Source organism: Martes martes (genome assembly GCF_963455335.1).
Source record: "Martes martes genome assembly, chromosome: 9".
Taxonomy (NCBI): domain Eukaryota; kingdom Metazoa; phylum Chordata; class Mammalia; order Carnivora; family Mustelidae; genus Martes; species Martes martes.
Window position 1 is genome coordinate 65,673,245 of NC_137896.1, and position 13,873 is coordinate 65,687,117.

Sequence of the window (13,873 nt, forward strand, 5' to 3'; positions counted from 1 at the left end):
AGAAAACAATATGGATAAGGTTATGAATTAATAAAATTGAAAATAGGAAAACAATAGAGAAAATCAATGAGAGAAAAAGCTGTTTCTTAAAAAAAAAGCTTGAGAATTGATAACACATCTTGGAAGGCTGACAAAGACAAAAAGAACTAATATCAGGAATAAAGGAGGGGTTATCATATTAGATCTTATAGCCATCAAAAATATTATAAAAGGAATACAGTGAACAGCTTTATACTCACATATTTGACAACTTAGGAAAAAATGGGCCACTTCCACACAAAACAAAAACTACCAGAAATCAACCAAGATAGAATGGACAATGTGAATCACATTAAAATAAACATTTTTTCAAGAGAAATGAAAACATATGTCCATAAGACTTGTACACAGATGTTCATAGCTTTGTTTATAATAGCCCAAGGATGTCTCTCAATAGGTGACTAAGTTTTGGTATTCGGTGTATAGTCCAATGCTACTCAGCAATAAAGATGAATGAATTCTTGCTTCATGCTGCAACATGGGTGAATCTCAGAATAATTATATGAGTGAAGGAAGCTGGACAAAGAATACATACTGTATGATTCCGTTTATATAAAATTCTAGAAAATCAAAACTAATGTATAGTGACAGAAGGAAGATGAGTAGTTGATGAGGAATTGGAGGGAGATGGGTTTTGGGGTATGGAGGGTAGCAAATTTACAAGGGGGCCTGAGGAAACTTTTGGGGATGATGGATATGTCTGTTCTCTTGATTGCACTGAAGATTTCACAGGTGTGAATGTCAAAACTTTTCAAATGGTACACTTCACATGCATTTGGTTTGTTGTATATGAGTTATATTTCAATAAAGCTGTTTACTAAAATGGAATAGTATGAGAATGACATGAAATCCTTTAATTCTTTTCCTCATATAGTTGGTTTTCTGTTAGAAATGTTTGATATTTGAACTCTTTTATACAATTTCACAATATATTTACTTCTCATTTTGGCAGAATGAAGATTTGACTCTTTTAATTAAGGAAATGGAGCAGGGAAAAAGTGACCTGGAGAAGGTACAAGACCTTTATTCAGAGTCCTTAATCATGGATTGGTGGTACAATGGAGAAAAGGAAGGGGACAATAAGTGAGTGTGCCAGAGCCCCTGTTTTCCTCATCACTGGGGTCCTCTCAGATGCTCTGCTCACTCTCCTTGACACCTCTTCTTTCTGCAGTACTTTTGGGATTTCCTTTAGTGTAAAGAATCATATAGCATGGGGCACCTGGGTGGCATAGTGGGTTAAAGAATCACAAACATGATTATGTTAGAATTTCTCTTAAGAAAGGAGAAGGCATAATCTAATAATTTAATTATCTAATAGATGGCTTAAGGAGGCCACATATTTACCTTTTTTTTTTTTAAATTTTTTATTTATTTTCAGCGTAACAGTATTCATTGTTTTTTCACCACACCCAGTGCTCCATGCAATCTGTGCCCTCCCTAATACCCACCACCTGGTTCCTCCACCCTCCCACCCCGCCCCTTCAAAACCCTCAGGTTGTTTTTCAGAGTCCATAGTCTCTCATGGTTCACCTCCCCTTCCAATTTCCCTCAACTCCCTTCTCCTCTCCATCTACCCTTGTCCTCTATATTATTTGTTATGCTCCACCAATAAGTGAAACCATATGATACTTGACTTTCTCTGTTTGACTTATTTCACTCAGCATAATCTCTTCCAGTCCTGTCCATGTTGCTACAAAAGTTGGGTATTCGTCCTTTCTGATGGAGGCATAATACTCCATAGTGTATATGGACCACATCTTCCTTATCCATTCATCCGTTGAAGGGCATCTTGGTTCTTTCCACAGTTTGGCGACCGTGGCCATTGCTGCTATAAACATTGGGGTACAGATGGCCCTTCTTTTCACTACATCTGTATCTTTGGGGTAAATACCCAGCAGTGCAATTGCAGGGTCATAGGGAAGATCTATTTTTAATTTCCTGAGGAATCTCCACACTGTTCTCCAAAGTGGCTGCACCAGTTTGCATTCCCACCAACAGTGTAAGAGGGTTCCCCTTTCTCCACATCCTCTCCAACACACGTTGTTTCCTGTCTTGCTAATTTTGGCCATTCTAACTGGTGTAAGGTGGTATCTAAGAACTCCTCAAACTCAACACACATATTTACCTTTAAATGTAAGTTCTGAAATCTTTGCGTGGCACTTAGAACAGTGTTAACAGTTTATCTCCACTCAGCGTGGATGGGGCCCCCAACCCCAACAGTCATAGAACACAGCAGGAGTGCTGTGTAGGGCAGGAGAGTGGACTCAGGGATTAGGAGGCCCAGGGGTCTGGACTTCACTCTGTGCGATGTTGGTGAATCCCTGACTTCTCTCCAAACCTGTCCATTGATGAGTCTTGGTTTCCTCTTCTTTAAAATGGCAGCTGTAGGGACGCCTGGGTGGCTCAGTGGCTTAAAGCCTCTGCCTTCGGCTCAGGTCATGATCCCAGGGTCCTGGGATCGAGCCCCACATCAGGCTCTCTGCTCGGCGGGGAGCCTGTTCCTCCTCTCTCTCTGCCTGCCTCTCTGCCTACTTGTGATCTCTGTCTGTCAAATAAATAAACAAAATCTTTTAAAAAATACATTTATCAATCAGGATTTCATCTTCATCAAAATTCACTGTCTTCCTGTTAGCAAATTAAGCATTAATATGGGCAGGGAGCAAGGCACGAGCAATGGAATCAGTAAAAAAAAATAAATGTTATACTGGGCCATCTCATAATGAGATTTTACAGCATTATTTTTAAAGTATTGGAAAAGCTCAGATACAACTTCTAAATGCAGAGAATTTGAACAAATAAACTAACAGTCAAATAAATGGGCAGCACCTCAGTGTAAATTACCCTCTGTACCTTACCAGCCATTGTTTGGAAGTTTACTTAGTCAGTTGACTCTATCTGCCATTCATTGAGTAGTGGATGCATTCTTTTTTATATTTTTTATATTTCTTTTTTAGGGGCTGGTTAAGGCAGGTTCTGGAGTCATGCAGAGAAGTGTTTTAATCCAGGCTTCCCACCATTACATGTTGGGTAAATTTAGGCAAGTTACTTAACCTTTTGGAGCCTCAGTTTCCTGATCTACAACATGGGAATAATGGTAGTCAGAGGGTTGTTGGGGAGATTAAATGAGGATATAACTGTTATATAATAAGAGCTCTAAATTAACATAAAGAAAGAATAAAGCTCAATGCCTCATTCTACAGGTAGCATGCTTCTATCCTTAGAACATTAGGAAAAGTTAATTCACTGACTTAACTACACTCAAAAACAAATTGCCTTGTTCTTGCTTTCTACCAGGTGAAAAACATTTCAGCCTCCAATCTCCTCACCCTTCCTTTCTTTTTTTTTTTAAATTTAATTTTATTTTTTCAGTGTTCCAAGATTCATTGTTTGTACTCCATGCAATACGTGCCCTCCTTAGTACCCACCACCAGGCTCATCTAACCCCACACCCCCCACCTCCAAAACCCTCAGTTTGTTTCTCAGAGTCCACAGTCTCTTATGGTTTGACTCCCCTTCCAATTTCCCCCAATTCACTTTTCCTTTCCTTTTCCTAATGTCCTCCATATTATTCCTTATGCTCCACAAGTAGGTGAAACCATATGATAATTGACTCTGCGTGGTTTATTTCACTCAGCATCATCTCCTCCAGTCCCTTCCTCCTTTTTTTCCAACATTGTGGAGTACAGACCATGTGCCAGGCAAACTGGGATGCACAGATGAATACAAACCCAGTCCCTTCCATCACAAGATGCACAGTGTGGTGGGGCATACAGATGTACATGATTATGGAACACTGGGGGTGGTCTACAAAGTAGGCAGTCAGGTTGGGGGTAAAGGAGGGAAGCCATGCTTTACAGTTTTGGAGCAGGAGATTGTTCTGGAAACTTTCCTTTCTGTGGTTGCTATGTTCAGAGCTTCAGAAAAGATATATCTGGAAAGATTCTCAGGCATTTCTAGGGTCCCTCCTGGCCCCAGATCTTCACAGGAGTGGTTTCCTGTGATCTGATATTGGCACAGGGGGTCCAAGGCAAGGATTTCACTTCTCTGGCTTTTGTAAGGGCTAGCTATTCAACCCTTCGGTTAGAGAAAGAGGTTTCCCTAAGGCTTTCTGGCTTACAACTGGCTCTCCCTTAATGTTAATTCTCACATCAGTCCCGTAGAGTCAGTGCACACCTGAATTTCCTGCAGTTTTTAGAGGAGGAAGAGGATGAAGTTCAAAGACTGAGGGACTTTACCGTGTCCGCACAGCCAGAAAGGAACAGAACTGTGATGTGAGCCGTATCTAATGACTCCACATCAGGGCCCCTGTTCACACTTCTGCTTTGGGTGGGGAAAAAGATTATTCTTGAATTAACCAGATGACAGGAGTCCCCCTCCTTTAGTTTGTAGCATTCAACATGATTTTATTGATCTAACTCTGCCTTCTTGATGGAAATTTTGTATTTTCCCTCTCCTCTTATTCCTCTTTTTTTTCTTCTCTTTTTTGTCTAAATCAAAACAGGCATCAAAAAGAAATCTGTTCTATGGTTTCAACCCCAGAAAAATGTGCAAAACCTCATTCTGATGTCAAGTCAACACCAATGTCATCCCTAAATATGTTGTACTTACCAGAGGATCTTTCAAATCAAAAGATTCAGAAAAAGAAAGTCCTTCATGCAGGTATCAGTGAACAAATGGTTTGATTCTTATTATAGGTTTTCCTTCAATGCAAGAAGGTAGAATAAAACTAAATCCACATAATATTTTAAAAGGAACCTAAACCTGTGGGATTTTTTGGTTTTGTTTTTGCTTTATTGACATATAATTGACCCAAACATTATTTTGGTTTTAGGAGTACAACATAATGACTTGATATTTGTATATATTGAAAAACAATCACCACAGTAAGTCTAGTTATCATCTGTCACCACACACAGTTACAAAAACATTTCTCTTATGAATGAAGACTTTTAAGATCTATGCTCTTAGCAATTTTCAGATATGCAGTAAAGTATTAACTATAGTCACCATGCTGTATATTACATCCCCATGACTTTATTTATTTTATAACTGGAGGTTTTTATCTTTAGACCCCTTCATCCATTTTGCCCACTTCCCCATCCCCCACCTCTGGCAACAATCAGTCTGCTCTTTGCGTCTATGAGATTGGTTTGTTTTTTGTTTTTTGTTTTTTTGTGGGTTTTTTGTTTTAGGATTCCACATATAAGTGAAGCCATATAGTATTTGCCTTTCTCTGTCTGACTTATTTCATTTAGCATAATGTACTCACAGTCCATCCATCCATGTTGTGACAAATGGCAAGATCTCTTTCTTTTTATAGCTGAATCATATTCGTGTGTGTGTTTGTAATATGTATATATATTACATCTTTATCCATTTATCCATTGATGGACACTGAGGTTGCTTCTATATCTTTGCTATTATAAAGAATGCTGCAGTGAACATTGGGGTGCATACATCTTTTTGAGTTAGTGCTTTTGTTTTCTTTGGCTAAATACCCGGAAGTAGAATTGCTGAATCATATGATAATTCTAATTTTTTGAGAAACCTCTATACTATTTTCCAGAGTGGCCACACCAATTTATATTCCTACCAGCAGTGCCCAAGGGTTCCCTTTTCTCCACATCTTCACCAATACTTGTTATTTGTCTTTTTGATTCCAGCCATTCTAACAGGTGTGAGGTGATGTCTTCTTGTGGTTTTGATTTGCATTTCCTTGATGATGAATGATGTTGAGCATATTTCACATGTTTGTTGGCCATCTGTATGTCTTCTTTGGCAAAATGTCTAATTGGGTTCTCTGCCCATTTATTAATTGAATTATTTGGGGTTTTTTGGTGTTGAGTTATATGAGTTCTTCATATTTTTTGTTATTAACCCCTTATCAGATATATCATTTGCAAATATCTTCTCTCATTCAGTAGATTGCCTTTTCATTTTGTTCATTGTTTCTTTCATTGTGCAGAGCTTTTTATTTTGATGTAGCCCCAATAGTTTAATTTTGCTTTTGTTTCCCTTTTCAGAGGAGATAGATCTAAAAAAAAAAGTCTCCATGGCCAATGTCAAAGAAATTACTGCCTCTGTTTTCTTCCAGGTGTTTTATAGCTTTAGGTCTCACCATTTAGGTCTGTAATCCATTTTTTGAGTTTATGTTTGTTATAGTGTGAGAAAGTTGACCAGTTTCATTTTCTTGCATGTAGCTGTCCAGTTTTCCTGGAACCATTTGTCAAAGAGGCTTTTTCCCACTCTATATTATTGCCTCCTGTGCCATGGATTAATTGACTATAAAAGTGTGGGTTTTCTCTGCACTCTCTATTCTGTCCCATTGATTTGTGTGTCTGTTTTGTGCCAGTAGCATTCTTTTTGATATGTGTAGCTTTGTGCTCTTGCAACCTAGGATTATGATACCTCCAGCTTTCTTTTTCTTTTTCAAGATTGCTTTGGCTATTTAGGATCTTTTGTAGTTCCATGTAAATGTCAGTATTATTTGTTCTCTAAGAAAAATATTGCTGGTATTTTGATAGGGATTACATTAAATCTTTAAATTGCTTTGGGTAGTCTGGACATTTTAAGATTATTTGTTCTTCTAATCCATGAGCAGGGAATGTTTTACCATTTGTGTCATCTTCAATTTCTATTATCGCTGTTTTATAGTTTTCAAAGTACAGGTCTTTTACCTCCTTGGTGATAAGTTTTTTCCTAGGTATTTGATTCTTTTTGGCGTAGTTGTAAATGGGATTGTTTTCTTTCCTTTTGCTACTTCATTATGAGTGTATAGAAATACAATAGATTTCTCTATGTTAATTTTGTATCCTGCAACTTTACTAAATTTGCTTATCAGTTCTAGTAGTTTATTGGTGGAGTCTTTTGCGTTTTCTATATAAAGTATCATGTCATCTGCAAATAGCGAATGTTTCACATCTTTACCAATTTGGATGCCTTTTATTTCTTTTTCTTATGTAATTGCTCTGGCTAAGACTTCCAGTGTACTACATTGAATAAAAGTGGTGAGATTGAACATCCTTGTCTTTTTCCTGCTCTTAGAGGAAAAGTTATCAATTTTTCACCATTGAGTATGGTGTTAGCTGTGGTTTTTTCGTATATGGCTTTTATTACGTTGAGGTATATTTCCTCTAACCCTACTATGTTGAGAGTTTTTATCATGAATGGAGTTTTATCATTTGTGCTTTGTCAAATGCTTTTTCTACATCTATTGAGATGATCCATACAGTTTTTATCCTTTCTCTTTTTAATGTGATGTATCACATTGATTTGTGAATATTGAAACGCCTTTACATCCTGGGAATAAATCCCATTTGATTGTGCTGAGTGATTTTTTTAATGTTTTGTTGAATTCTGTTTGAAAATCTTTTGTTGAGAATTTTTGCACCTATGTTCATCAGTGATACTGACCTGTAGTTGTTGTTTCTCACAGTGTCTTTATCTGGTTTTGGGTTCTTTTTATTTTTATTCATTTATTTATTTTTTTCTCACCATAGCACATACCCTCCCTATGTTCATCACTCAGCCACCCCATCCTTCCCGCCACCCACTCCTCCAGCAACCTGTTTGTTCTGAGATTAAGAGTATCTCATGGTTTGTCTCCCTCTCTAGTTTCATCTTGTTTCATTTTTTCCCTCCCTTCCCCTATGATCCTCTGTCTTGTCTCTCAAATTCCTCATATCAGGGAGATCATATGATAATTGTCTTTTTCTGATTGACTTATTTCTTAGTGTAATACCTCTAGTTCCATCCATGTCATTGCAAATGGCAAGATTTCAGGGGGTTTTTTGATGGCTGCATAGATTCCATTGTATATATATATACCACATCTTCTTTATCCATTCATCTAGGCTCTTTCCATAGTGTGGCTGTTGTGGACATTGCTGCTATAAACATTCAGGTACACGTGCCCATTTGGATCACTACATTTGTATCTTTAGGGTAAATACCCAGCAGTGCGATAGCTGGGTCATAGGGTAAGCTCTATTTTCAACTATTTGAGAAACCTTCATGCTGTTTTCCAGAGTGGCTATACCATCTTGCATTCCCATCAAGGGTGTAGGAGGGTTCCCCCTTCTCCGCGTCTCGCCAACACCTGTCATTTCCTGACTGGTTAATTTTAGCCATTCTGACTGGTGTGAGGTGATAGCTCACTGTGGTTTTAATTTGAATTTCCCTGATGCTGAGGGATGCTTAGCACTTTTTCATGTGTCCTTTGGCCATTTCTTTGCAGAAATGTGTGTTCATGTCTTCTGCCCATTTCTTGACTGAATTATTTGTTCTTTGAGAGTTGAGTTTGATAAGTTCTTTAAAGATTTTGGATACTAGCCCTTTATCTGATGTGTCATTTGCGAATATCTTCTCCCATTCTGTCAGTTGTCTTTTGGTTTTGTTGATTGTTTCCTTTGCTGTGCAAAAGCTTTTGATCTTGATGAAGTCCCAGTAGTTCATTTTTGCCCTTGCTTCCCTTGCCTTTGGCAATGTGTCTAGGAAGAAGTTGCTGTGACTGAGGTCGAAGAGGTTGCTGCCTATGTTCTCCTCAAGGATTTTGATGGATTCCTGTCTTAACATTGATGTCTTTCCTCCATTTTGAGTCTATTTTTGTGTGTGGTGTAAGGAAATGGTCCAGTTTCATTCTTCTGCTTGTGGCTGTCCAGTTTTCACAACATCATTTTTTCCATTGGACATTCTTTCCTATTTTGTCAAAGATTAGTTGACCATAGAGTTAAAAGTCCATTTCTGGGCTCTCTGTTCTTTTCCACTGATCTTTGTGTCTGTTTTTGTATGCGTACCATACTATCTTGATGATTACAGCTTTGTAATAGAGCTTGAAGTCTGGAATTGTAATAGCCCAATTTTGGTTTTCTTTTTTAACATTTCTCTGGCTATTCAGGGTCTTTTCTGGTTCCATTTAAATTTTAGGATTATTTCTCCCCTTTCCTTGAAAAAAGTTGATGGTATTTTAATAAAGATTGTATTAAACTTGTAGATTGCTGTAGGTAGCATAGACATTTTCATAGTATTTGTTCTTCCGATCCATGAGCATGGAATGTTTTTCCATTTCTTTGTGTCTTCCTCAGTTTCTTTCATGAGTATTCTATAGTTTTCTGAATACAGATTCCTTGTCTGTTTGGATAGATTTATTCCTAGGTATCTTATGGTTTTGGATGCAATTGTAAACAGGATTGACTCCTTAATTTCTCTTTCCTTTGTCTTATTGTTGGTGTATAGAAATGCAACTGATTTCTGTGCATTGATTTTATATCCTGACACTTCACTGAATTCCTGTATGAGTTCTAGCAGTTTTGGAGTGGAGTCTTTTGTGTTTTCCACATAAAGTATCATATCATCTGTAAAGAGGGAGAGTTTGAATTCTTTGCCAATTAGGATGCCCTTTATTTCTTTTTGTTGTCTGATTGCTGAGGCTAGGACTTCTAGTACTATGTTGAATAACAGTGGTGATAGTGGACATCCCTGCCATGTTCCTGACTTTAGGGGAAAAGCTCTCAGTTTTTCCCCATTGAGAATGATATTCGCTGTGGGTTTTTCATAGGTGGCTTTTTTTTTTTTAAGATTTTTTTTATATGACACAGAGAGAGATCCCAAGTAGGCAGAGAGGCAGGTAGAGAGGAGGAAGCAGGCTCCCCGCTGAGCAGAGAGCCCAATGCGGGGCTCGATCCCAGGACCCTGAGATCATGACCCGAGCCGAAGGCAGAGACTTAACCCACTGAGCCACCCAGGTGCCCCCATAGGTGGCTTTGATGATATTGAGGTATGTACCCTCTATCCCTACACTGTGAAGAGTTTTCATCAAGAATGGACGCTGTAGTTCCCTTTTACGAAGATGGCGCTGAAAGCTAAGAAAGAAGCCCCTACCCCTCCTAAAGCCGAAGCCAAAGCAAAGGCTTTGAAGATCAAGAAAGTGGTGCTGAAAGGCGTCCACAGTCACAAAAAAAAAAAGAAGATCCGCACATCACCTACATTCCGACCCAAGACTCTGCATCTCCGAAGGCAACCCATATACCCTCAAAAGAACGTCCCCAGGAGAAATAAGCTTGATCACTATGCCATCATCAAGTTCCCCCTGACTACTGAGTCAACCATGAAGAAAATAGAAGACAAAACACACTTGTGTTCATTGTGGATGTCAAGGCCAAGAAGCACCAGATCAAACAGGCTGTGAAGAAGCTCTATGACATTAATGTGGCCAAGGTCAACACCTTGATCAGGCCTGATGGAGAGAAGAAGGCATATGTTCGACTGGCCCCTGACTATGATGCTTTGGATGTTGCCAACAAAATTGGGATCATCTAAACTGAGTACAGCTGGCTAAATCTAAATACATTTTTTTTTCATGATAAAAAAAAAGAAAGAATGCTGTACTTTGTCAAATGCTTTTCCAGCATCTATTGAGAGTATCATATGGTTCTTGTTCTTTCTTTTATTAATGTATCACATTGATTGATTTGTGGATGTTGAACCAACCTTGCAGCCCAGGAATAAATCCCACTTGGTCGTGGTGAATAATCCTTTTAATGTACTGTTGGATCTTATTGGCTAGTATTTTGGTGAGAATTTTTTCGCATCTGTGTTCATCAAGGATATTGTTCTGTAATTCTCCTTTTTGGTGGGGTCTTTGTCTGGTTTTGGGAGCAGGGTAATGCTGGCCTCATAAAATGAGTTAGGAAGTTTTCCTTCCCTTTCAATTTTTTGGAACAGCTTCAGTAGAATAGGTATTAATTCTTCTTTAAATGTTTGGTAGAATTCCCGTGGGAAGCCATCTGGCCTTGATTCTTATTTGTTGGGAGATTTTTGATGACTGCTTCAATCATCAATCATAACCAGAAGCTTCTGCTTCTGGTTATGGGTCTGTTCAGGTTTTCTGTGTCTTCCTGGTTCAGTTTTGATAGTTCATATGTCTCTAGGAATGCATCCACTTCTTCCAGATTGTCAAATTTGCTGGTGTATAGTTGGTCAAAATATGTTCTTATAATTGTTTGTATTTCTTTGGTGTTGATTGTGATCTCTGCTCTTTCATTCATGATTTTATTAATTTGGGTCCTTTCTCTTTTCTTTTTGATAAGTCTGGCTAGGGGTATATCAATCTACATTATATGCTAATAAAAATAGTTAAAATAATAAAATAAATAAAATTGTTAGATCTTCTTGTGGGACAGACCCTTCAAGTATGATATAGTGTCCCTCTCATCTCTTATGATAGTCTTCTGCTTAAAATCTAATTTGTCTGATAGAAAGATTGCCACCCCAGCTTTCTTTTGATGTCCATTAGCTTGGTAAATTGTTTTCCACACCCTCACTTTAAATCTGGAGGTGTCTTTGAGTCTTAAATGAGTTTCTTGTAAACAGCATATCGATAGGTCTTGTTTTTTTTATCCATTCTGATACCCTATGTCTTTTGATTGGAGCATTTAACCCATTTACATTCAGGCTAATTATTGAAAGATATGAATTTAATGCCATATATTGCTTGTAAGGAGACTGTTACTATATATTGTCTCTGTTCCTTTCTGGTCTATGTGACTTTTAGGCTCTCTCTTTGCTTAGAGAAGACCCTTTTCAATATTTCCTGTAGGGCTGGTTTGGTGTTTGCAAATTCTCTTAGTTTTTGTTTGTCCTGGAATCTTTTTATCTCTCCTTCTGTTTTCATTGACAGCCTAGCTGGATGTAGTATTCTTGGCTGCATATTTTTCTGGTTTAACTCTTGAATATATCATGCCAGTCCTTTCTGGCCTGCCAGGTCTCTGGATAGGTCTGCTGCCAATCTAATATTTCTACCATTGTATGTTACAGACCTCTTCTCTTGAGCTGCTTTCAGGATTTTCTCTTTGTTTCTGAGACTTGTAAGTTTAACCATTAAATGACGAGCTGTTGACCTATTTTTATTGATTTCAAGGGGAGTTCTCTGTGCCTCCTGGAAATTCATGCTTGTTTCCTTCCCCCTATCAAGAAAGTTCTCTGTTATAATTTGCTCCAGTATACATTCTGCCCCTTCTCTCTTTCTTCTTTTTCTGTGATCCCAATTATTCTAATATTGTTTCATCTTGTGGCATCACTTATCTCTCGCATTCTCCCCTCATGATCCAGCAGTTGTTTATCTCTCTTTTTCTCAGTTTCTTTATTCTCCATCATTTGGCCTTCTATATCACTAATTCTCTCTTCTGCCTCATTTATCCTAGCAGTAAGAGCTTCCATTTTTGATTGCTCATTAATAGCTTTTTTGATTTCAACTTGCTTAAATTTTAGTTCTTTAATTTCTCCAGAAAGGGATTTTATTTCTCCAGAACATCATTCTCTAGTATGTTTTGTGCTTTTTTCACGCCCAGCTAACATTTTTATAATCATCATTCTGAACTCTAGCTCTGATATCTTACTAATGTTCATATGGATTAGGTCCCTAGTAGTTGGTACTGCCTCTTGTTTTTTTTGAGGTGAGTTTTTCCACCTTGTCATTTTGTCCAGAGAAGAATATATGAATGAGAGAACAAAGTGCTAAAAGGGTAACAATGACCCTAGAAAAATATACACTGAACAAATCAGAAGAGACCTGAAACCAGGGGGAGAAGGAAAGAAAAAAAATATGATTAGGCTGGTGAATAGAACAGAGCCACACACTTGATTTTGAGTGTGCATTGGTCTGTTAGAAGAAACTGCCTCCCAAAATTTTAAAGAAAGAAAAACATATAGCTATATCTATGTGAATATTTTTATATGTAAATAAGGGTGAACATGATGAAGAGATAAAGTGACTATAAAGATGAAAATTTAAAAAGATTTTAAAAAAGGAATTGGTAAGAAGTTGGTTAAAAAAAAGAAAAAAAGAAGTTTCTGTGGCTGATATCAAAGAGGTTACTGCCTATGTTCTCCTCGAGGATTCTGATGGATTCCTGTCTCATGTTGAGGTCTTTTATCCATTTCGAGTTTATCTTTGTGTATGGTGTAAGAGAATGGTCGAGTTTCATTCTTCTACATATAGCTGTCCGGTTTTCCCAGCACCATTTATTGAAGAGACTGTCTTTTTTCCACTGGATATTTTTTCCTGTTTTGTTGAAGATTATTTGACCATAGAGTTGAGGGTCCATATCTGGGCTCTCTACTCTGTTCCACTGGTCTTGTGTGTCTGTTTTTATGCTAGTACCATACTGTCTTGGTGATCACAGCTTTGTAGTAAAGCTTGAAATCAGGTAACATGATGCCGCCAGTTTTATTTTGTTTTTCAACATTTCCTTAGCAATTCAGGGTCTCTTCTGATTCCATACAAATTTTAGGATTATTTGCTCCAGCTCTTTGAAAAATACCAGTGGAATTTTGATCAGAATGGCATTAAAAGTATAGATTGCTCTGGGCAGTATAGACATTTTAACAATGTTTATTCTTCCGATCCAAGAGCATGGAATGATCTTCCATCTTTTTGTGTCTTCTTCAATTTCTTCTATGAGTGTTCTGTAGTTCCTCGAGTACAGATCCTTAACCTCTTTGGTTAGGTTTATTCCAAGGTATCTTATGGTTCTTGGTGCTATAGTAAATGGAATCGATTCTCTAATTTGCCTTTCTGTATTTTCATTGTTAGTGTATAAGAAAGCCACTGATTTCTGTACGTTGACTTTGTATCCTGCCACATTACTGAATTGCTGTATGAGTTCTAGAAGTTTGGGGGTGGAATCTTTCAGGTTTTCCATATAAAGAATCATGTCATCTATGAAGAGAGAGTTTGACTTCTTCCTTGCCAATTTGGATACCTTTTATTTCTCTTTGTTGTCTGATTGCTGTTGCTAGGACTTCTAATACTATGTTGAACAAGAGTGGTGAGAGA

General features: G+C 37.7%; 1 protein-coding gene and 1 pseudogene across 8 annotated transcripts in view; both read left to right on the forward strand.

Annotated features, from left to right (window-relative positions):
• The window catches only part of VWA3B (von Willebrand factor A domain containing 3B), a 210,518-nt gene that overhangs the window by 124,079 nt on the left and 72,566 nt on the right, over positions 1 to 13,873 (forward strand). For all 7 annotated transcript variants that reach the window (XM_080813513.1, XM_080813514.1, XM_080813515.1 and 4 more), the window contains 2 exons: positions 992 to 1,122; positions 4,541 to 4,698. In XM_080813513.1, coding sequence (XP_080669639.1) covers positions 992 to 1,122; positions 4,541 to 4,698 — 289 coding nt within the window. The remainder of the gene's footprint in view (positions 1 to 991; positions 1,123 to 4,540; positions 4,699 to 13,873) is intronic.
• Positions 9,887 to 10,356, forward strand: LOC308348984 (large ribosomal subunit protein uL23-like; annotated as a pseudogene). Its single transcript has one exon. The product of its transcript is annotated as a large ribosomal subunit protein uL23-like (transcript).